Source organism: Megalops cyprinoides, chromosome 8, assembly GCF_013368585.1.
Source record: "Megalops cyprinoides isolate fMegCyp1 chromosome 8, fMegCyp1.pri, whole genome shotgun sequence".
Classification (NCBI taxonomy): Eukaryota; Metazoa; Chordata; class Actinopteri; order Elopiformes; family Megalopidae; genus Megalops; species Megalops cyprinoides.
Window position 1 is genome coordinate 35,135,005 of NC_050590.1, and position 25,237 is coordinate 35,160,241.

The window sequence follows — 25,237 nt, forward strand, 5'->3', positions numbered from 1 at the left end:
TCGTGTCGTGTGTGCTTTGCAGTTTAAAGCTATCGTTTTTTATTGTAACCAGCAGGGGGAAATTTAGAGTTAATGTTCAGTGACTGAGGTCTTTGCTTTTTAAGAAAGAAGCGACGAATTTAAAAGATTCTGAGCCAGCAACACGGGAATGCTTCCGAATTTACTGTTTAAGGGACGATGTGAATAAGTGAATATGGAGTTTGATGTTTTAGCGGCGATCCATCGGCAGAGACAGACCTGACGATCTAGGTAGCAAGCGTGTAAGGGGTTTTCTGAAATGCAGCGAGATTGCATTTACAGCAAATAGTACAGAGATCGCAGTGGTTCTGTTTCATTGAACTGTTAAAAAGGCTGGGAGATGAATATGTTTCTATATTACTTTACAATTGAATTCTTCATGGTAATTGTCTGATATCCATAGCTACGTGGTTGCTTGGATTATATACAATTGCTGGGTTGTATAATTAGCCTACATCTTTTTCACTGCGATTTTTGCATCTCTTTGTTTCATTTTACGACAGCGTTAAAGCGACATTTATTAGTCTGTTTAACCAAAAAGCAACACAAGTACATTTTAAAGAATAAGGCAGTCTAAATCGGAAGAAAGAACGTGAGGAATGGCAGCCTGTTTGACAGCAGAAGAGGAGCAGGTAATGTTTTAAATGTATCGTTTGAATGTGCAATTACATCTCGCTAGCTATCTAGCTAACTACCTTACGTTAAGTAGCTTGATTATATACGCCTAATTGACCTGAATTCTAAAACCGAATAGCCTACATTACATGTTAGGCTTTATTGTCGCCTTGTAGTGCACAATATTTTACTACAAAAGTTGTGTTAATGGTTAAATTGTTGCGACGTAGCTAATTTTCCCCCATCACACCTATCCCGAGGATGGAGTCGTAATTTACAAAGTCTACATGTCCAGCTAATGTGCCAAATGCGCGTGTTTATGTTTGTGGTATGTGTATAGGCGATAAATAACACATTGCAAAACACAATATTCACGGTGTGACAGTTCATTTCGCTATGCTTGCTTTTCGGCCTACAGTCATAAGCTAGCAAACAAGAGGAAAGACATTTTGGATTCTCTGGTTTCGCAACATTATTTCCGTAATGAAGTGGGCATATGTTTGTCTTTTTAAAAATTCACGAGTACTTTAGGAAAATTATTTGTGAACTCATGTGGTTTTTTTTTGTTCATTTTCGCTTTGTCGAAGCGGTCGGAAGACTGTTTAACGCCTTCGTTGCCAGTCTCCAGTTAGGTCGAAAATAAATGCGCACAATTTTCTCTTGGTTTTGCGAAACATTGTCACTCACGCCGTGGGTTATGTCGAGTCAGCCATTTCTTTCATTTGCATTGCACTGTTTCTCATTAATGTTATCGGGAGTTTTGCGTTTGCGTTTATTTTTTGGTTGAAAATAGTGGATGTTTCCGTAGCATCTGTACAAACAGTTGTTGTGAATTACTGCATTATACCTCCCCTTTAGGCGAATAGTTATTTGTACGTGGACACACACATTCTGACTAATGTAAATATGACGTGCCTCCATACAGAACACACGATGGAATACCGAGCTCAGAGCAGATGTGAGCTACCACATCAGTATCTGACCGGTACCGGTGGCTTGACCCTGGGTTTCCAGCAGTTTTACACAGGAAGCTGGTTGTTATTATGTAATGATTATAAGTTATTTATAGCATCGGTGGCAAGGCAGCACAGTTCTACAACATAATGATGCCTTTGCATTTTAAAGTTACACTTAAAACGTGTTAATGTAGATTAGGCTTTAAGGGTGGTATGATTTTTAAGTTTACAGCACTTGGATCTGATCTGCCACCATTATGGTGTGCTTGATGACACATCTAACATTCAACATTTTTTTCCCATCCTTAATTTTTCACCCATTTTCTGATGTAGTTTTTTGGTTTATCGTGTTACTGAATTGTGCTAACTTTGTTCAGACTGGGGTGATCATATCATGTGGATTAGCTGGTACTCTGGAGCTATACTAATTCTTGCTGTAATATATAACCAGTACTTTCTGTGTTGGGTATTGAGATAATCATGTGGGTAAGCAGGAACAAACACACACACAGCAGGAGAATAAACAAACAGAACCAAGAATTACACTGATATTAATATCTGTAGGAGGGAGTCAGTTTTGTCCAAAATAAGCATGAGAAGAATTTTCAAGAAACGTCAGGCCTGCTCATGAAAAAAAATTATGAACTGAGACTAATAAGGGGGATCAACAGAAAGGTTTAAGAGGAACCAGGATTGATGTTTTATGAAGTGACCCCTCTCAGGGAATGTTGTTGTGTTGTATCCTGGCCCATAATCTGCCTGCATGTTCCCTGTCTGTGGACTGTGACATGGACCGCTGTGCTAACATCATGGCCACAAACAAGTGCATCGTCTCTTAAGGGAAACTGTGCCAGTGAGAGGGAGAAGAGAGGCCCAGCAGCTGGTGATTATCTGTCCCCAATAGCCTTTCTTTCCCAGCTTGTTAATGACATTCTTTCTGCTGTCAGAGCCTTAATCCACTTTTCCCCTGTCCCGCTGCCTGGCTCATCTGGCTTGCAGCTTTATCTGGGCACTTTGTTTCCGGGCGGGCAGGCGGGTGCGCAAGTGAGCAGGCGGGCAGTGCTGTGGTGGAAGTGAGCCTTCTAGTAATCAGATCCCATGATGGCTGTGTCCGGACCTAAGGGCCCCCCTGGGGGGCGGGGGCCATGGGGGGGTTGCGACTCCACAGCATGTTGAGGTGAAAAGTTGCTCTCCAGCAGCTGTTAAAAGCATTTCCAGTATACTGGAGCTGTGTGTTTGGAGTTACACAAGGAACGAAAAAAGAAAAGAATCTCTTAGGAAGGGACAGAAGGAAAACAATCTCCAAGCAAGGGGCAGATGGAGAGTGACGCATTTAACTTCCTGTTCAGTATTGATCTGTGCCAACAGGGTTTGAGGGGAAGAGGGTGTTCTGGTGATACTACTGAGTAAGAGATCAGGGGAGTGTTTATACACACCACAACACACTTTATATATTTTTAATGTCATAAGTAAAAAGTGACTGAACAGGTGCTGAGTTTTCCCCCCATCTAATTCATACACATTCATATCATTCCAGCGAAGCAGGGGTCACATTTAATATCAGTGTCACAGAATGTGAGGCTAAGAGTTCAGCGCAGCTGCTTTTTCTTTAAGGAACTTTCATTGTCCCATTACTGATTTGGAGATTTCTCTCAGTACAACTGAACTCTAGCATGTGAGATTGGCAGCCAGCTTGTCTCTACTTTCAAAAACTGGAATAAAAAAGCCTACACAAGCTGACATAAAATAAGTGAGGCATTTAGATCAGCATATGTTCTTTCAGGCATGTTCCTGGCATGTAGTTATTATGAGGAACCACAGCTCTAAGCTTGGGTACTGTAGACTATGCTAGCCAGCAGTTGTGACTTAAGGCTTACTGACTAGGTGACTAGCTGAAATGCAGTTGCAGGTGCTCCACTCATACAGTAAATGGCATCCCACTTTTTTACTTTTTTGGTTTCCATTCCTCTTAGATCGTAAGTGCATTCTTTACAGGAAACACCCACAGGTGCTGTGGCGAATCATCTTACAGCAGGGTTTAAAACAACAATATACTGGAAAAAAAGGTCTGAGAAAAAAAGTTCTTTCACTTAAAAAGTGTGTCTAGTGATTTCCTCATTGATGGGTAATCTCTTCATCATACAGAATGTGTTGAGTAACTCAAGGTGTAGATTTGAAAACTTTGTGGTTTGGTTCTCTCCATCTGTTATCAGCTAGCTGATTTTTTCCCTTTCAAGACTAGTCATGACAGGTAACTTCTAAATAGCAAATGAGACAGCATGTTAACCAAAAATATAATGTTTTGGCAGAAACAGAAGCACAGTGTAGTCCAATGATCCATTTGGCTGTGTTCTGTCTTCTTCATCTTGAAGAACCTCTGCCTTTTTCACACGACCATTTTCTGTTGGATGCATCAGGCCATTCACAGCCCAACGACTGGCAGAGTCATTAGAAACAGTGTGTTTGTGTTTTCCTCACTGCTGTTTTCTGAGCGTAGCTCTGCCATGGCAAGTGATGCCACCAGTTCCTAAGCCGCAAGCCGTAGTACGCAACCATAGTCTTTCCAAGCAAGTTTACCATTCAGGTTTTTCAGCATTGACTCATTCTGAAACTTTCACGTCAGCCTGGTTTCCTATGGGGTTGGCTAATCTTGCAAACTATGGTGATATGTGCATTCTTTGTTTCTGCCACTGTGCACGTTTAAATTTGGCACCGCAGGCGTGCTGGCCATATGATGTTGACCTCCGAAGTTAAATTATTGATGGCTCGCTCCATGTCCTGACCAGGATTAATGTGCAAGTGATGCAGGGAGTTGGGTAACAGCCTTATGTAAGGAATGGGCTAGTGTCTGAAATGTGGAACAGAGAGCCGGAACTGGTTTTCTGCTGCCATTCATTAGGATCGTTTGACTACAACCTGAGGTAAAAGGTGTTTCTAGGGTAAACTCACCCAGGATGACATTATGCTGGCCAGCCAAAACTAAGACAGCAGGTGCCCCCCACCCTGTTCTAAGGTGAGTCAAGTGCAACTAGATCTGTTTATTTTGTAAAATTCCATGCCTAGAAAAGCCATTGGTATTATGTAGTACACTCTTACTCTTGTGTAACTATCATAAACCTCCCATGTTGTATGTCACATCTGCATGTGGCCAGTAACATTTGCCATGATCTTTTTTGTTGTTACAGCCTTTCCAAAGCCTAGTATTATGAGGGACTTCAGACATGTATTTCAGGCAAACCCATGGTACAGGGTGGTGTACGTGGTGGCAGAGAGGTCTGGCAAAGGGGGGGGTCAGTCCGCTTGTGAGCAGTACATGATACTCAGTCATTTGAAATGCAAACCACTGTATGGGGTCACATAAGGGTAGTGCAGACAGATAACACAAACTAGGCCAAAGTGAATTCTCCAAGGCTTCTTGACCTGGAATTTGAGTGTGTTTGTTTGGTTCCAGGCTACAGCCAAAGACAACATCCTGACAGGACATGCCGTCAGGTAAAAGTTTTTTTATGTGTGAGTGATTTCATTCCTCTGATAGCAGCCATTCAGACTTTTGGAATATTCTCCTTTTAAGGAAAATGAGCAGGCCTTGAGTGGCATGTGTGGGAAGGCCGCAAATTCATGTTCCTGGAGATGGTGGCCTTGTTTGGTTTGCACCAAAGAAGAGGAGTTCAGAGAACTAGAAGGGGGGTGGTGGAACAGCTTTAGCGGATAGGCAGAAAGTGTATATTTACTATTGACAGTAAAAGTTCCCCTCACCAATAAAATAAAATCATTTTGTGCATCATGTCCACAAAGCTAGATTGAGTTAAAACCTACATTTATGACCAACACTTAAAAAGCAAAAAAACATATACCATGGAGTGCATTGTTCTCTTCCCATTTTGTTTCGGTTTTGTGCATAAAACTAGACTGAAGCAAGTTTTACGAGCCATATTGGCTGGTGACCCCTTAAAGAGTTTACAGAACAAATTCCTCATTTCTTGCCAGAATGGATGTCCTGGTTAATCTACTCAAAGTGCTAGTTTTGATACTGGCATTTTGACTGGTTTTGATACTGGTTTGTTTTTGACACACAGTTGATATTAGAGAGTTTCTCTCTTTCCTTAGATCGTTGTCCCATCATATGTTAGCATTGCTCAGAGCTCAGGGGCTTAGAACTTTTGGCACTTGACAACAGACACATGATCGGCTTGCTCACCTCCAGTCCCACCCTAGGGTGTTTAACATTCAGATTTTATTCCAGTCCAGTTCCCTGGAGATTGCTGGGGCTGACATGGGTCTTCTCTGGAAGAAGGCTTTGGAGAACCTTTAGATGACACGGTGTCTTTCAGCTCCTAGCCCTGTTGGACAGGGTGAGGAGGACTGTAACAGAGCTTCATCTGTCATGTTTCTGTACTACAAGTGAGTGGCTCATGTTGGTGTGAGTGAACAGGACCAGGCCTTGAATGTGCTCATGGGAAACCCTTCAAGCCCAGTGTTGTGTTTAAAACAAACCATCAAGGGTGGGTCTGAGAAGCTTCTTCCTCACCCACCCCCCAAAGCACAGAAAGTCTACACATAGGTGAAGCTGGAATTGAATTAATGAAGGGCAGCAGTATGGATATATATGGGGTTACATTTTAGTATAGTAAGAGAGACTTGCGGTCTTTTGGTTTTTGGGGCTCCTTTATCTGTGAAGTTTGTCAGAAATGATTTATTTGAATAAATTAGATATACCTGCCTGGGAAAATTATAATAATCCATAACAATTATATATGATAATCTTTGTTGCCTAAGTTCCTCTCATATTCATGGATGGAGGAGACACCAGCCTGTTGGTGGCTTGATAGATTTTTGGGCTGTTTTTTGATCACAAAGCTTCTCTAATGAACTACAGCAGTTGGGTTCATCTGCATTTCTCTGTTTGGTTAGCATATCCATACCTGCCAGGATTCCAGGTGAAGCTTTTGCTTCCTGCTTCGCACTCATGAAAAGGAACCCCCATACTCCAAGCAACAGTTGTCAGTCCTTTGTAGCAAATCTTACTCCTGTCTTAGTTATTTTAATTATACAATTTAGCACATACTCTTGTACAAATAGACACTAAAAATAAAAAAAAAAATGGGAAGGCTCTTGATTCTGCTGTCTTTCATAGAAGTTATCTGCCTAAAAATGGTATAAGAACATTCATGAACTCCTTGAGGTCTCAGTAGTTGCTCAAGAGGGACAGGAAGTGATGTCATATCCAAGGGCTCACTTGCCCCACCTGCATTTTTATCAATATCAGACGTAGGAGGCCCCAGCGCTCAGACCACTCTCCAAGGCCAATTCTGTCTATTTTCTCAAACATCTTGTTTCAATCCAGGTCGTTCCTGGCTTCCACTGAATCCTCCAGCATGAACCAATGGCCAGGGAGAGGTGGCGGGACAACGTAGCGTCTTTATGTCTGTGCTGTCTCAACCCCATTGGTCTCCTGTGGCACCTCACCCACACACACACACACACACGTGTTACATGCTTGGTAATGGTGTGTGCATCACCCACTTGTGCTGATCACTTAGTTTGCATGCATTATTCTTCACTGCAAGGAATTGACGCACAAGGTTCTTCATGACTTCCGGTGCATCTGAGCACCACAAGGGGTGTGGGGATATAGGGGGATAACAAAACTAGAGGAAGCCACTTCATGTTAAGGGAGGCCTGCCAGTTCTAGTTCTTAAGCTGTTGTAGTTGGTAGGTGTGTGTATCGCATCCACCCATGTCTGAAATACCCATTTCAGAAACCCAGTGAAACAAACACATATTAGAATTGTCAGGAGACTCATTTTAATATACGTGTTTGTTTCATTTTTTGTTTGTCTCACTGGATTTCTGAATCAACTGACCTTGTACGTTATGTTACGTGTTTGCTTGGCAGACTCCCTCATCTGGGGCAACATGCATAGCTTGCATGTTTTTTCATGTTATACAGCTAGATATTTACTGAAGCAACTCAGATAAAGCAGTTTTGCTCAAGGATAGAACAGGAGGGCCCCAGATGGGTATCAAACTGCCAGCCGACAAATCTGATTCCTTCCGCTGCTGGCCTCACTACCCTCTATAAATGTCATGTAGCAGTGGTGTGGCTCTCTGCTGTGGGTTACCCCTGCAGAAAGGGGGGTTAGCAGTGGTGCAAGTCTTCCTTCAAATGTCACTTCTTGGGAAGGGCTGGCAAACAGTGGCCCGTGATTGCTGGAGTTTCCACTGTTTTTTGTTCCAACTAAGCTTTTAATTACATAACTGGATCAATCTTTGTGCTGAATCAACACTAAAACTCCCTTTTCACTCTGATGACATGGCCATGGGACAGTGACACAAATGGCTTCATTGTCTCGGAATGCTTACAAAAACTATCGGGGGTCAAGTACATGCTGTAATTGATGGTTTGTTTCTGCTTCATGTCAGATTTCTTGTTACAAAAGTGGGGGCTGTCACATTACTGATAGATGCCGTTGTTATTTTCAGTTGATTCTGTTTATATTTGAAGGCCAGTGCCTTCAACGGGAAAATGCATGTTTCAATGGTGAACTGGAGTGTACCTTATGACATGTAATATATTGCTTTACCAAGATGTCAATTATGACCTGCAGTATACCAGCTTTTCTATGTGTTTCTATATGTGTTGGTACAGGATGATCTCAGTGTAAGAACAGATGGATGTGATCGTGATAAACAATGTGGTAAACTTTGAAATTCAATGGGAATGTAAGGGAGAGGACTGTAAAACTGTGCTGCTGGTTCCTTGGTCTGCAGCAGCTGCTGTGCTGTGATTTGTGCGTGTGTTACAATGGCTTAGACTTTCAGGGTTAGAGGAAGTATTCAGAGGAAGTAAATAACTCAAGTCTCATATTTCAGTTCTGTTGTAAGTTCCATGGAAATTCAAGTGGTGTTTTTTCTCTAGTCTTAGGCTATTCCTGTTCTCATGATGAGCATTCTCCTCCTCTGAGAGGTTCCCATCAATGAAGAGGTGATTGGTCAAATGCAGCTTGTGTGTGTGTGTGTGTGTGTGTGTGTGTGTGTGTGTGTGTCCTAGATCAGGGGCAATAACCTTTTGTGATACATGTCACATGTCAAATGAAGCCACCACAATGCCTCAGTCATGTGACCAGCTCTGGCCCCATACAGGCAGAAAAGTACTGCAGCATAACAACAAGGAAAGTGTCCTCCACAGGAGAACGGTGTGGTGCTTAGCTGATTGCCTGGGGTTCACTGTCGCCATGGTGATGTGTGTCACATGACATGTTCCAGATTTTTACTTCAGCCTTTTTTCAGCTGGGGTTTATGGAGGTATTGGTGGTAGACGCTGTGAGTTTTCAGGTGTTTAGTGTAGGTGCGGTCTACATAAGATAACTATACTAGGGTAAAAGAAACACAAGTCCAATAGAGAGTGTGTCCTCATCCAGGGTTGAAATGGTGTATAAGGCCATTATGGCACATAATGGTATAGAATAGTGTATGGTATACATTGGTCTTGCGTAATGGTATGTAGTGATATATACACATATACACTGATGAGTCAAAACATTATGACCACCTGCCTAATGTGCTGTTGATCCTCTGTGTGCCACCAAAACAGCACCGACCCGCCGAGGCATGGACTCTATAAGACCCCAGAAGGTGTGCTGTGGTGTCTGGCACCAAATCATTAGCAGCACATCCTTCTAGTCCTGTAAGTTGTGAGGTGGAGCCGCCGTGGATCGGACTTGTTGGTCCAGCACATCCCACAGATGCTCAATCGGATTGAGATCTGGAGAATTTGGAGGCCAGGGCAACACCTTGAACATTTCATCATGTTCCTCAAACCATTCCCGAACAATGTGTGCAGTGTGGCAGGGCGCATTATCCTGCTGAAAGAGGCCACTGCCATCAGGGAATACCATTGCCACGAAGGGGTGTACCTGGTCTGCAACAATGTTTAGATGGCACATGTCAAATTGACGTCCACAAGAATGGCTGGACCCAGGGTTTCCCAGCAGAACATTACCCACAACATCACACTCCCTCCATCGGCTTATCTTCCCACAGTGCATCCTGCTGCCATTAGTTCCCCAGGTAAACGATGCACACGTACATGGCCATCCACGTGATCTAAAAGAAAACAGGACTCACCGGACCAGGCAACCACCCTCCACTGCTCCAAGGTCCAGTTCTCTTGTGAGCCCATTGTAGGCACTTTTGATGGTGGACAGGGGTCATCATGGGCACTCTGACCGGTCTGCGGCTATGCAGCCCCATACGCAGCAGGGTGCGATGCACTGTTTTGTGACACATTCCTCCCGTAACCATCATTAAAATCTTCTGTGACTTGTGCCACAGTAGACCTACTGTTGGTTCAGACCAGATGGGATAGCCTTTGTTGCTCTCGTGCATCAATGAACCTTAGGCGCCCAACACCCTGTCGCCAGTTTATGGTTTGTCCCTCCTCGGACCACTGTCTGTAGGTACTCACCACTGCTGGCCGGGAGCACCCCACAAGCCTTGCTGTGTCAGAGATGCTCTGACCCAGTCGTCTGGCCATAACAATTTGGCCTTTGTCAAAGTCACTCAGGTCTTTACTCCTGTCCATTTCTCCTGCATCCAACACGTTGACTACGAGAACTGATGGTTCGCTTACCATCTAATCTACCCAGACCTTGACATGTGCTCTTGTTTGGAGATGATCAATGTTATTCGGTTCACCTGTGAGTGGTCATAATGTTTTGGTCATAATTTTCGTCAGTGTATATACATATAGTGGTTTGTAATGGTATAGTGGTATGTAATGGCATGCTTCTGTTCTTCAGGCCACAAAGCAGTTCCTGGAGGAGATAAACAAGTGGACTACACAGCATGGAGTCTCTCCTTTGTCCTGGAATGTGGCTGTCAAGTTTCTTATGGCTCGGAAATTTGACGTCCTACGAGCCATTGAGCTCTTCCACAGCTACAGGGTAGGGGTCTGTGTGTTTTTGAGGGGATGGGGATTTCTCACCCAGTGCTTTTTTTAAATGTTTTCGATAAGCCACTCCATGCTGAATTTTCTGCCCTCTGCTTGGTGCTGGGGTCCACATAGTGAGTTACTGTAGTAAAGTTCCTCCACTGTATGCATGCATCTTCAGTACATTCAGCCCTGCATTGTCCAGTGTAGGCCCCCATCACTCTGTACCCAGTGCAGGGCCTCTCTCCTCACTGTGTCCTTCTTCTAGGGCCCTTTCCTCACTATGTTTACAGAAGAAGGTGATGTTATATTATTGTAAGGCTTCTCTGGAGAGGTGTTGCTATTCTCAGCATGCCTCTGGATTTTCTGAGAGTGATGCCACAGCATCATCACTTCATCCCTTGATATGTTTATGTGAGCATGCTTCAGGAAAGCACGTCCTTTCGTGCATCTGCATGCCCTCTGTACTTCCTCCCAGCTAAAATCATGCTGAACACTTTAGTTTCAGCTACAACTATATTTAGCAGTATTTGCACAGGTTTGGATAATCATGGACACTTGCTGACTCAAAAATCAAATGATGTAATGAGATTACATGGTATTGACCAGGTCACTCCCCCTTGCACATGGATCGGCTTGTATGGTCTGTGATGAAGTGCCCCAAATGCTGCCCTAAATAAAAGCTCCAATTCTCTCCTTATACCCTGGTAGGAACTCCTGATTTCTGACTGTTACATGGTAATATGAATTTGTGTGCTATTCATTTTTAAATCTAGGGTATGAATTATGCATTTCTTGATTGTGGTAGGGTTTTTTGTTTGGATAAAGTCCTCTATAATTCAGCCCTGAATAATGCTAATCCAGGAGTATTTCAGTAAAAGTACATGTAATTGAGGCAAGCTTCCAAACCCATTGTTCTCTCTGTAATTGCCCTAATAGATATTCATAATATAGAAGCATGAGTTTAATGACCCCTTTCATTAAACTTTGTAACAAAGACTCTGTATAACAGATGACTTCAAGCCCTGCAGAATTTCTGCAACCTCCTTGAATGCTTTTTAAGATGTAAGATTCCAAAAATATGGATGCCTTTAGGTCATTATTCTATGTCCTCAGTGAGTCATTGTAACTTTATTTTCATGTGTTGTTTGTGGAGAGCCAGAGGTATTGTGTGTGAGTGTGTTTGTGTGTGTGTGTGGGGGGGGGGGGGGGGGGTTGCTGGAGAGGGATTGATTCATTGGTATTGATGAAGGTGAACAGCTGAACATGACGTACTCAATCACACCTCTCTCTGGCTATATCTGTCCAGGAGACTCGTCTGAAGGAGGGGATCGTGAAGCTACAGCCCCAGGAGGAGCCACTGAGGTCTGAGCTCCTGAGTGGAAAATTCACCGTGCTAGTGAGTTCATGCCTCACATACATACACACTCAGAGCAGCAGCAGCCAGCATTACATCAGTCAGTTAGGTTTACTATACTTAAGATTACATCACAATAATGTTATTCAGGGAACATGCACATGTTTTACAGTGTCCAATTTAATATCTGCACAGCTGTGTATTTACTGAAGTACTTCGGGTCACTTAAATATCAGCTGGACCAGCAGCACCCCTCCCTGGATTCAAACCTTCAACCCTCTCCTTGCCTAACAACTGTATCACAGCATTGCTCATGTAATATATAGCCGTAAGTGTCTCAGCACCTCATTGTCTAAGCTGATATAAAAGTTGATGATGTTTATCATTGAAAAACTCAAAATAAGTGATGGACCATGATATTGGGAGTAAAAATATTTACAACCCCAGAGACGATGGCAGCAATTGTAAGCATAGCTGCGGTCATTAACATCAGAGGCCCAGGCCCCATACCTAAATGAGGACTTTGATGAAGGTAGCTATCTCTGGAGCTACAGGGTGTCAGGGGATGCTGTGTCACAGAATCACAGGATGTCACAGCAGCAGGTCCAGAAATGACAAGGTGCACAGGTGCAATTTAACGAGCAGGCAGTAGACCGGGACAGCTCATCTTCCTCATAGAATCACATTGGCTCTTTTGTCATTGAAATTGGAATGGATGCACTCCATTATCTTCCATTACGAGAGAGCCCTCATCAGGAAGTTTGGGGGGGGTTAGTGGTTGGGGGTGGGTGGGGGATGGCGCAAGAGAGAGAGGTGTGTGTCCTCATCATTGAGGAAATGCTTTTTATGGTTTTTATGACCTCTGAGATTTATGCATCAGCAAGTGTGCTGTGCTATGCAGTAATGCTCATCTGGAGGTGAAGAAGGAGGAGAGTTTTGTTTTTTTTTTTTTTGTTTTTTGGGTGGGGGTGCTGAACAGAGTCCCTGGATTCTGGGGGTGAAGACGTATGCAGGAGAGGTATGATGTGGCTAAATCAGCATTTTTCAGTCGTGACTTACTGCTGTGTGGATTGAAGCGTATCTCCTCAGGGTGAAATCACACCATTTCAGCTGAGAGCACCATATCCTGTTTGGACTATATTTAGCAATAGGGCTTTATTCTTGCTGTTTGTTTTCTAAGAAGATACCCTTATGTAGTGCTACTAGCATTGCTTGATTTTTTTTTCCTTTGCATTTAATCCAAGCAGTTAAATGTTTACTGGGGTAATTCAGCAGGTTATGTATGATGTTCAAGGGCACAGCAGTAGTTCTCAACCTTGGATCTGAACTTGTAACCCTCTGGTTGCAAATTACGTTCCGCACATACATCCTCCTATAGGTTTATCTGTGTTACGAGTCAGGAGAAAATGTATGCTTTCCTCTGAGTATTCAACTGAGTATTCAGTTGTGTACTGTGCTACTGATTTTGTGTGATAAGTCAATATTGGTCAAAGTCAGCTCACTTGACTTTCAAAGGGAAATATCTGGCTGATGAAGTGATTGAAATAGCTGCATGGAAGTGACCTTATTGTGCCTTGCCCTTAGATTCCTGGGTACAGTGAGTAATCTTAACAAAACATTGTCAGATGTGAGGCACTGCTTGTTTCAGACCTCTTTCTGGATGGATCCTGGATATAGAACAACTTTAAAACCAACATTCTGGCCAAAGCCCCCCCCGAAAACACCTTCCAGCCATCCGCCTGGCTCCATCCCAGGCCCTACATCGTGGGGTTTTCTCATAGAGAAAATGGGTTGGTTTTCTGGTCTGTTTTTTTTTTTTTTCAAAAGCTCAGTCTGCTCCCTGGTGGATGATGTCAGAATCACAGTTTATTTTATTTTATGTGCTTGTTTGAGGTACTACCTTCCCTTCCGTAAACCGAGTGAGATTAACATACCACTTCAAAGGAATTCAGTTACTGGATTGACAGCATGGCTGTTTCATCACCTAACAGACAGAATTTACAGTTGCTTTTATGAGTACACAAATGGTAATAAGTCAGATGCAATAGAAGCAAGTTATGTTATGAACCTGTTGGATGGCTGCCAACAGTAATTTCCCTCTTTCTGTCTTGCCTGTAAGTAAACCTTATTGTTTATTTTGTCTTTTTAATTAAATGCTTCACAACTTAAAATACCTTGTCTTTACAGTCCTTATGTGCAGAGCCCACAGAATTCCTCTTTCAGTGTTTGTAGGGCAGAGTAAACATTTGCAGCAGCATAGGCTTGCAGTAAGGGTCTCATTCCCAGGAGTGCCACCATTATTGCACCCTTAACCTGAACTGGCTGAGTGAACAAACAGCTGACTACATCCTTTTTACCCCCCCCCCCTTTCACTCCGCCAGAGTGTGCGCGACCCGTCTGGAGCCTCCATTGCCCTCTACACTGCCCGGCTGCACCATCCAAACCAGACAGGAAACCATGTGGTTCTGCAGGCCCTGTTTTACCTGCTAGACCGGGCTGTAGAGAGGTATCTATGAGAAATTCCAAAATTCTTACATTATATGTTAGCCCAATAAAATGTGTTCTGGACCTAGTGTTTTTCTTTTATTCTCTCAGGTGTTTCGTAACTCAATGTCATTTTACCCCCACTTTGTGACATGAAACTGTACAGTCAGTCATTAACATTCCTTGAGAGTAAGGGCTCCAACATTTAAAAGATGCCTGAGTTTTGTGGAGAATTGGGTAGAGTAGGGCAGAAGCTTGAATATTATATATACTAAACTGTGAAATACTAAAGTGCTGCTCAGCTGTTAGTTGAACTCAGCAGAATATCTCCCTTCCATGACGGCATTGTAAAATACAGTGCGCTTTAACCCAACTGCAGAAATGCTGCTCTCCTCGCTGTGGTGCTAACTGCCTTTGACCCAGCTCTGTGAGGCGTGAAGGTCTGTCATTCAGAACTCCTTTCTCCCTCAGCTTTGAAACGCAGAGGAACGGACTGGTGTTTATCTATGACATGGCCGGCTCCAACTACACTAACTTTGAACTGGACCTCAGCAAGAAAATCCTTAACCTGCTCAAGGTGAGAGAGATGCAGCAACAGCTGCATAGTCATTACTACTGTTATTCCATGTACAGCAGATGTACACAGCATGAATGCTGTTTTCTCCCAAGCTGTGTCATCCATCATCTCCCTCATGCTGAATGTAGTTGACACACACGTCCAGACCGGCAAAATCCCCTTCTTTGATATTCTTATTACCTAAGTGCCTAATATTTCTGTTGTATATTTGGACTGGAAATATATGAGGCTACTGTTACTGCCTGGTTACTGTATTAAAATCAGGGTATGTGCAACAGTGACTTCTGAAAGTGTTCAGACCCCTTCACTTTTTGCACTTTGTTGTGTTACAGACTGTACAAAATAATACAGTAATACAATTATTTTACTTGCTTGTGTCTGAATTCATTTTTATGTGGTTTATTCTTATATTTAATGGCCATCTATAGTGTTGTGGCACAGGTCACGATAACAGTAGCAGGCGATGGTGGCAGTAAGAGAGTGTCAGCTCTGGTCTGAACCCAGTGAACCAGCTGTAAGCTCTGAGGAAGAGGTGGAGCTACCAAAAGGGGTTTGTGCCCTGATCTGATCCAGATGTGAGTCTCTCCTTTTGCCATCATGTCTGAGATCTCTCTTCCTCCCCACAGGGTGCGTTCCCTGCCAGGCTAAAGAAGGTGTTCATCGTTGGGGCTCCAGTCTGGTTCCGAGTGCCGTACAACCTCCTGAGCCTGCTTCTGAAAGAAAAGTTAAGAGAGAGGGTGAGTGAGTGACCAGGCTGACAAAGAGAACGTGAGTAACCGCAGACCAAAGTGAGTGACTGCGGGTTGTAGAGAGAGGGTGAATGACCAGCTAAGCATTAGTCAATTAGGGAGAGGATGAGTGACTGAGCCAACAGAGAAAGAGTGAGTGACTGGACTGATAGAGAGAGGGTGGTGAGTGGGCTGAAAGAGAAGGGATGAGTGAGCGGACCAGGGTATCATAGAGAGGGTGAGTGATCAGTTTATCAAAGGTCATTGACTGGTAGTGAGCTGCATGCCCAGGATAGGGTCGCTGCTCCTTAACTGTGTTCTGGTATTGGGTGCAGTGTACCACTTGCCAGCTCTCTACGTTTAATATGGACATGATAAAGGCCAACAAGCCTGCAAGAGTGCTGTGCTACCTTGGGTCACCTCTGTGTCCCTCTTCCCAGTATTGGCTCCACAATGGTGGAATGAGCTTCCTGCTGAGATTCGGACAGAACTCCCTGTACGCCTTCAAGAAAAAAATTTAAACTCATCTTTTCAAGCTGTATCTCTAGCCTACCTTCCTCCTTACCTATGTCTGTCTATCCTATTGATTGCTATTTAAAAAAAAAGCCCTTTCTGTGAAAGCCACACCTTCAGCTGTCAGGTAATTAATGGATGAAGGGCATTTTCAAAGGGGCTAGAATGCAGGAAGTCTTATTGCCAAGGAAAACGAAACATGCACAAGCATTTATCAACCCAAAACACTGCGTACTGCACAGTCATATTATTCACTCTGCTGTGTGCCTTTTCAAAAAGGGCTGTCACTGTATCAGCAGTTACATTATATTACATTATGGAGATTATATATTACATTATAGCAGATGCTCTTATCCAGAGCGACTTACAACATCGGTTAAAGTTTATTTATCTATTAATTTTTTTACAATGTTATCCATTTATACAGCTGGATATTTACTGAGGCAATTGTGGATTAAGTACATTTCCCAAGGGTACAGCACCAGTGCCCCAGCAGGGACTTGAACCAGCAACCTTTCAGTTACAAGTCCTGTTCCTTAACCACTACGCTACACTGCCGCCCAATTACAGCGGCCCTACTGCAGACATCCCCCTTCCTTGTTGGCAGCTAAATTTTTGTATTGTCCGACACAGTTGCATGTTTGTGTCATGTATTGCTCTAACGCACTCCAGCACTCGTGGGTTGATTGGTCAGGTCTGAAGCGGTGCAGCTACTTGTCTTCCAGGTGCAGATGGTGAAGATGGCCGACCTCAGGCAGCACCTGCCCCGTGACTGCCTGCCTGAGCACTTGGGGGGTTTGCTGGCTCTGGACGCTCATGGCTGGAACCGGCAGCTGTTGGCAGGCCAAAACGGCCGTGTTGACCCCGTTGATGAGCTCGTGGGCATCCCACTGGAGGAGGGCTCCATCCACACGCCAGGGCCTGAGGCCATGAGGCTCACTGAGCTGCTGGCCCACTTAGGCCGGGTCCAGCGCGCCGGGATCCACGAAGAGTATGAGGAGATCCGCAAGGAGACTCCGCCTGGAACCTTCCACAGTGCCCTGTGAGCAGGCATTTTATTCAATCAATCCAGGGCTTGTTTTGGATACTCAGCAGACAGAACCTCCCCTAGCAGAGTGAGAGGAATACTGTGTGTAGTGTGTGGTATATGGAGGTGTTGAGGAGTGGTGAATTATGGAAGACAGTGTGACATTCTCTAGGAACGTTTTGAAGTGTGTAGGAAAAAGTTATAATATAGGGAGGTGTTACAGTATTTAAATTAGTAGAATATACAGGTAAGGTTTATATTTTTTAGAGAAGGGTTGATGGTTGGAAGGTGTTGATGTGTGAACTGAAAAGTTAGTGTAGGGGGATGTGTTGAAGCATTTAGGTTAGTGCAGAAATCAGGTCAGGACGTGTTGAAATCTGTTAGAGTAAAGTGTGAAATCTGAATAATGTGCAAATGAAAAACATTTCAAACATTACCTTTCTTCAGAGGACAGCATAAACCAAACAGGCATGCATTTGAAACCTTAAAGCTTGCCTTAACATAAAAAGGAACAGCCATGGATATTAGAAATGCCTGTCCTTGGGAAGTTTTGTTTTAAGTTTAAACGAAACAGCAGAATAATACACACACACACACACATATATATATATATTAATATTAGGGATGCAACGGTACACGGTATTTTGTCGAACCGTTCGGTACGCCCCCTACGGTTCAATACACACACGTGAACCGCGGTAATACGACATGCCTGTCATTTTCCTATAATTTCCAAAACTTGCTTATTGCGCTGCAGACTACAGGCACGTTGTACATTCAGATCCACAGAACATCTCTGGAGCCTGTCAGAATTTCCCTGGAGCCTATCAGCGCTCTGTATGCAAATACCAGCTGGAGAAGAGAGGGGAAACTAAAAACAAACATTGTCGTGTACAGTCACACCGGTGTGATTTGCGGTTTAGCGCGTATGCTAAAATCGGTGCAATTTAGGGATGAAAAGGTTGCCGGTAAAATTCCCGACGGTTAGTATTATCAATAAAACTGTGGTTGATTACCACGCTTTGAAAAAACTCATGTTAAATACTGCCTAGCATCAACCAAAGTTAGCAAGTCTCCCAGACGCAGGTGCGCAGGTGCAGCATGCAACGTGGGTTTGTTTTGCGTCAGTGAAAACATGGCGGAAGGCAGTGATAGCGCTCTGGAGATTCTTCAACGGTATAAATTTTCATACAGTTTCATCTCTAGTGCGGTTAGAACACTAGATTGGAAAAATTCTAGCTAATATTATCTTTGCAGGAACAGCGATTTAACGTTAAAATTTATAGCAAATGGTAACTGAAAACAATGAGGAGCTTGTTTTTATTTTTTTCTTAAATATAAAGATACCGAAACCGTACCGTTACCGTGACCCAAAAACCGCGATACATACCGAACCGTAGGCCGACTGTAGTGTTGCATCTCTAAAATATATATATATATATTTTTTTTTTTTCTTATTGTGTGTATGCTTTGAGGTACTCTTTATGGAAACAGACAAAGGATGAAATCTCTGCTTCCTTGTCCCTCTCACCAGGCTGTGTTTGGCTTTAATGAGAGGCAAGATCACCTGCTGAGCATTTTGTTAACATTCTTCCCCCCAGAGCGGCAGCCAACCAAGAAAGGAATCGCTATGGAGACGTTTTGTGCTTGGACCAAACACGCGTTCGCCTTAAACCAAGAAGAAATGAGGTACACGACAGACCAGATTCAGGCAGCCTTGAGCCCTTGACAAACTGGCAAAGAGTGCACAGTGCCAAGCCAGAAGTTTGTCTGAGCAGACTCAGTGGGTTTTCTTTGGACTTGGTAGCCACAGTATATCAGCATATACTGGCCCATATACTGATGAGTTACAGCATAGGGTGGGATTTTTGCTGTCAATGTGTAGGTTCCTTCTGGTTCTGAAGGAAATAAAATGGCCACTTGCGTCACTTTTTCACAGTGACAAACACCTGCCATGAGGGCGACTGTGGAACTGTTTGGTGCAGACTGATGGGGCTCTGTAATGTTGCGATTTTCTGAGCTGTAATGGGTATCTCATGTTCCCCCACAGAAATCTGACTACATCAATGCCAGCTTTATGGATGGTTACAAACAGAAGAATGCCTACATTGGTACTCAAGGTGAAGGCCACTTTTAGATCTCTAATAACAGTGTGTATTGGTGTTGTACATAATGTATGCATATTGTATGTGCCAGGCAAAAGTTCTTTAAACCTGTATAGCTTACATATATACATTATACATTTCTCCAGCTGGTTATTTATTAATTAGTAATTAAGTGGTTACCTTGCTTAAGAGTAAAATTTGTCTTGTCTGCAGGTCCACTGGAGAAAACCTATGCCCATTTTTGGAGGATGATCTGGGAGCAGAATGTGCTTGTCATTGTCATGACAACAAGGTAATGCCTCTGTGCAGACCCCTGCAGAGTTCCAAAGTCCCAATGCCAGGGACTTTTGTCCAGCATGTGTTTTAAAGCTCCAGCTCCTGCAACTTTGTCACCTCTTAATGTGATGTCAGCAGCCATAACCCCATATAGGTTTCTCCTGCCTGAGGGCTGAAGTTAAGTGTGGCTGCACTCAGTTAGTTCCTGGATAAGAGATGTCCCAGGAATACAAGGTTGCTAGAGGGCCACTGTGCTGTAGGAGACACCATGTCTTTGGTATTTGTGGTGCTGACTATGGCCATTAAAGTTCCCATGGGACTTATCACAAAGCAGAGGGTGGTTCCCCTTGCACAATGCCCAGTCTGGCTTTTTCTTTCTGGTCACATAATCAACCCACTGTTATAATCGGCCAAACAATCCCCTCCCTCCTCACCTCAGCTGACATTTGGTGAGCATTTTACCATAAAATGCCTGACAGGTTCAACACATTAAACTAAATTTTCAGTTAACCTTAAATAGAGCTTAAAAAATAAAATGTGTTATAATAATAGTAATAATAATAATATTTGTTGACTTCTTGACAAGCCCTTGATTAAGTTTAATTAAAAATGAAAAGCAATTACTTGGGTTTTGAGTAATGACCTGCATAGGCAATTTTCCATGATCGGCATCCCCTCTCTGCAGGACGGATGAGAGTGGACGGAGGAAGTGTGGTCAGTACTGGCCCCTAGAGGAAGGAGGACAGGAGGTATACGGTCACATTGCAGTGGTGAACCAGAGGGTGGACAGCCACACTCACTATAACCAGACCACTCTGGAGCTGCACAACACTGAGGTAACATGCCTCCTACTCTGCCCATGGACAGGGCCCAGTCTGGTTGCACATCAACATTTGCCATTAAGATTTAAGGTTATAGTTAAAATGACTGATACCACAAGTAGTGAAAGCATGTGCTGAGAAGAGCTATACACCCTTGCCAATTCAGTTTAACAGTTTCAATTTTCAATACCATCTGTGATGTTATTTTACATGTGTGACATCTCCCATTGTTTCCTCATTGCAAAAATACTGCTTGTCAATTAGAAGACTATGCTTGCTGTCTTGACAAATTTAAAAAAAAGTAAAAAGATTATTTAAAAATAATGAATTAAAAAGGAGCACCTGAGGGACAAGTGTGTGGAAATTACTCAGTTTTTATAGGTTCATTTTTATTCCTTAGGGAAAATTATTACCACAGTTGTGAATGAACTTTAAAAATCAATAACTTTATGCAGTTCCCTGCTGTAAAGTACTTCTGCCGTGAGATACTAATTGAAAGTGTCAGGCCAAAGGCACATACACACAAAACTCCTTTTCAACTTTTTTGATATAATATTCTCAAAAAATGTAGACACAATAATAATTGGGGCGCCAGTGTTAGGGGTTAAGGAGCAGGACTCCCAGCTGAAAGGCTGAAAGGTTGCTAGTTCAAGTCTCCATTGGGGCACTGCTGCTGTATCCTTGGGCAAGGTACCCAAGGATACAGCACACAACTGCCTCAGTAAATATCCAGATTTACAAATGGATAACCTTGTAAAAACCTGTAATTGATGTAAGTTGCTCTGGCTAAAAGTGTCTGCTAAATGCCAATAATGTAATTCAGCAGATCTAAAGCATTCTAAAGCATTCTGAGAATTATGACCACACAATGCAATGTAACAGCACCAACAATTACTGGTTGCTAAGTAATGTAAACTGAAGTCCTTGTTCTCTGCACTCTATACCAGTTCTGAATCCAGTTTAGTAGAATAATAAACTAATATTTAATGTTTCATACCTGTATATGCAAGTCTAAAATTATGGCACCAAATCTATCTTTAATCCCATATTCATAGTCAATATCCTGCTTCCTATACGTTTTTATATAAAGGCCAAGAAAAGGTTTTATAACCAAAATGCATATTGTAGATGATCAAAAACCTTAGAGAGAAAGAGCAGCTGAAGAAATTCCGTACTGGCACAATGCCTAGCATTGAACACAGATGTACATTTCCCAGTCTGGACAGAGGGGCTATGCTCTCATCTCAAAAGCTGGTCTGTTATTACCTTGAGATGAATAACAGTGCCAATATGGAGCTGATCGTCAGGTTTCCAGGACAAGTTTCTCTCTGTCTAGGAAACTACCCTCTGAATGCCCATTTAATCTTTTGACCCATTATTTTTTTAATTCGCTTTTTCATTTCTTTGAAAACAATATTGCAGAAATAAGGGGCAGTGCTACAAGACAAGCCATACAAATGTAAAGTAAAGGACAAAGCACACATTTTTGCAAAGTAAATATTAAAGATACCCAGCAGTGTGCATATACCCAAGCTATCCAAATGGCATATAACATTGAAATGTAAGGCTGTTCCAGGAGTCTGTCCTAAGGTATTACTAGAAACTGGTTTTAATTAGTTACACTGATTGGTGGTGAAAGTGAAGGTGTGTGCATCAGCAGGATGAGGGAAGACAGCTGATTGGCTGCACTTTTCCCAGAGCCAATTTGTTATGTCTTGTCCAAATAGAACTGCGAGCAGAGGCAGGTGACACACTTCCAGTACCTGAGCTGGCCTGACTACGGCGTGCCCACCTCCGCCATCACGCTCATCGATTTCCTGGGCGCTGTGAAGATGCAGCAGAGGAAGGCTCTGAAAGCCATGGGCCCTCAGTGGAAGGGCCACCATGGGGGACCCCCAATGGTCGTCCACTGCAGCGCTGGGATTGGCAGGACAGGTCAGCCCTCTTCACCAAATCAGGCAGTACTGCGAACACCTGCTTTTTGGTTTTCATCCCTCCTGTCAAGATCCAACTGGGTGACATTTTGTCCCCATATGCTGGAGTGAGGTAGATTTATTGTAAAGTGGATTAAGATGATGATCATTATCACTGTTTATTTAAATAACTGAATTAATCACTATCATCATGATTATCACAATTGTACTGATGGCACTATAATCCATAGCTGTGGCTTTCCCTTCAACTCAGACTAAATCAGACTCTACCTTATAAATCAGTAATGATAAGCATACATAACAAACGCTCTGTTCTTAATCCCATCCAGTTATTAAAGGTGACATGATTTTTGACCTCCTGTAGGTACTCTTTGTGCTCTGGACATCTGTCTGTCCCAGCTGCAGGATGTGGGAACATTGAATATCTGTCAGACAGTGCGCAGGATGAGAACGCAGAGAGCCTTCAGCATCCAGACCCCGGAGCAGTATTACTTCTGCCACACCGCCATCCTGGAACATGCCCAGCAGCAGGGCAATCTCACAGCCTATCAGTGAAGTTGGCACAGTGCCATCACTCCCTCCCATCCAGCACACCAACCAATCACAGGCACTAAAAGTTGCCATGACTGACCTGGTCCCTCCTCCTTTTTTTATCTTCCACACAGAGTCATCAGTTGCAGCAGCCAAATGCCAAGTAATGACAAATAACAATACACAACAGGGGGCCACAGCTACGCAGCAATCTAGTCATAAGGAATGGAGTCCACTGCTGTTTGGGAGGTCTATATCTGAACAGGAACCTGACAAATGAGCCCAGACATTGTTTGGCACACAGTTCATGTCTTAACTGTAGTCTGTCCTCAGTGTGGTGTTTAGTGACCAAGGTACTTGTGGTAACCGATGATTCAATCAGATTGTCACTGGCATTTTACGAATCAACTGCCTTTGATTGCTTGTGTTTTTTTGGCAGCTTTTGTGTTAAGTTAATTGACCTGGGAGAGTTGCTGCTCCTTCATATATACAACCAGCAGCAGGAAGGGAAAGTGTGTCAGTAACACAAAAAAGTAACTGCCTTAAATTCGTCATTGTTTTTTTCTCCTTGGGTATTGCTCAAAGCTTTGCTATGGTATGAATACCCCTTTAATGTCAGTCATTTCTGGTTAATAAGATGTCCTTCACTCCTTTAAGTACCTGTAATCTTACCGGCGACCATTACATGGTGATGTCATTGTACTTGTTCTCCTGTCTGTTTTGATAGCATCCTGGCTAACATGGTGGGGGGTCACTGGGGTCTCGGCAGACCTGAGTTGCCGCATTGGCGGAACCATTTGGTTTTTTTCCTCTGCCTTTGCCCAGTGTAGATTCTTGAACCTTGTCAGGAGAGCCAGCTTGGAATTATCTGTAGTATTTTTCAATTACTTTATTTTCATGAGCCGTATGCCATTAAATAACAAGGGCAGAAAATGTGCAATTTTGGGAAGACCATCTGGAGGAGGTGGTGATCCATAAGCAGCAGACAGTCAGAAATCCAAAATGATCTGCTGCATGGGTGAAGGTTAGTTCTGTTAATGGCTAGTGGTTCAGTGGTTTACAGATCTGCATTTCATAGAAGTTTGTGAATGATCCAAGATGATAGTGTCACGTGGCTACCTGTTTATTGGTAACAGGCTGACTCCAGAGCAAGAATCTGCATTAAAGGAAATCTGTTTCTCTTGACTCATGCTGTGGCCCCAGTTCTCAAGGCTTTTGCCTCTACTTATGGGTGCAAAGTCCTGTTTTCAGTTCACTTTTGAGAGCAGCCATTTGCAATGTACAGTTCTGTACTTAAACCAGCCTGCTCCTCTATGGATATTATTTTTTGTGACCACTGTTTGCACTTTAGTGGATTTCAACAATCAACAAGTTTCTCTCACTCTCAGCCTGGACCAATGCTTAAATAGTTAAAGAACCAGGGCCTCAACTTGCTAACAGTAAGCCAGGCAAGCACTCTGCAAACCCATGTGCAGTGTGTCCTGTAGATCGGGTACTGCTCCGCTATACTTCTTTTGATGAAGTAGAAGAGGAACAGAGTGTTTGTCTCCCTTCTCCACTCTCTCTCTACCCGTAATATGCAGTGTAGTTCTTGCAGGGAGCCACATTGAAGCACTTTCCCACAAGCCTTCTGCTTTCTTCTGCTATATTCATAGCTTGGTAAAAAATATGTTAAATGTATGATTGCTGTAGTCATATAGCAGTGATGGAAACATAGAGCTCGGGACAGACTAAATTCATGGGTTTCCCCTCTTGGTTCAAGGAAGAGCTTGGATGAAAAACCAGCCTTCAGATTCCCTGTTCAGTCATGTGCTTGGCTGTGGACCATGTCTCCCATTTTTTTTCTCTGAATGTCATATGAGCAAGCACATTTCTCGCCACCAAATTCATATTGAATTTGCTCATGGCGAGGCACCCCGAAAGATTACCCTTGACAGGTGCTCACAGCAATCCCATTGTTTTTACTGTTTTGTCAAATGGGCATGACACATGGCTGGTCTTTATTTTTCTATTTCGTTACATTGCCTTTTTTCTTCTTGTTAACTTTCAAAGAATCTTCTTAAATTATATTTGAATTCTATCATAACCTTTTTTAGTTTGTTCATTATATAAAAAACCAAGAGTCAAAGTAAGGTGTTGTGTCACGTGCCTCGTGCCTTGGCTTAAACATGTTAAATGTTCCTGTTTCAATGACCAAGTTCAACATGTCAATCATGTGACAACTATGTCAACTATGTCTGTTGAGGTCTATACTCCCAGAAGGAAAACAAAACAAAGTATGAATTCATTAAATTGAAATGGTCCTTCTCTGTAGCTTCCATGCCTATTTATTGAGTGTTTGGATGTTCTAAGTCTTCAATTAA

The 25,237-nt window shown here is 43.1% G+C and overlaps 1 protein-coding gene across 2 annotated transcripts; it reads left to right on the forward strand.

Moving 5' to 3' along the window:
- On the forward strand, nucleotides 1-24,890 carry ptpn9a (protein tyrosine phosphatase non-receptor type 9a). 2 transcript variants are annotated; one of them, XM_036535053.1, is made up of 14 exons: nucleotides 1-260; nucleotides 522-650; nucleotides 10,391-10,534; nucleotides 11,831-11,920; nucleotides 14,260-14,384; nucleotides 14,834-14,939; nucleotides 15,566-15,676; nucleotides 16,906-17,222; nucleotides 18,809-18,896; nucleotides 19,258-19,327; nucleotides 19,526-19,604; nucleotides 20,274-20,424; nucleotides 22,137-22,344; nucleotides 22,708-24,890. In XM_036535053.1, exons 2-14 carry the CDS (start codon nucleotides 618-620, stop codon nucleotides 22,896-22,898), a joined length of 1,713 nt encoding a protein of 570 aa, XP_036390946.1. In that variant the 5' UTR covers nucleotides 1-260; nucleotides 522-617; the 3' UTR covers nucleotides 22,899-24,890. The 2 variants fall into 2 exon arrangements, with proteins under 2 accessions (XP_036390946.1, XP_036390945.1); XM_036535052.1 differs by having other exon boundaries at nucleotides 1-249.
- Nucleotides 24,891-25,237: the final 347 nt, after the last annotated feature.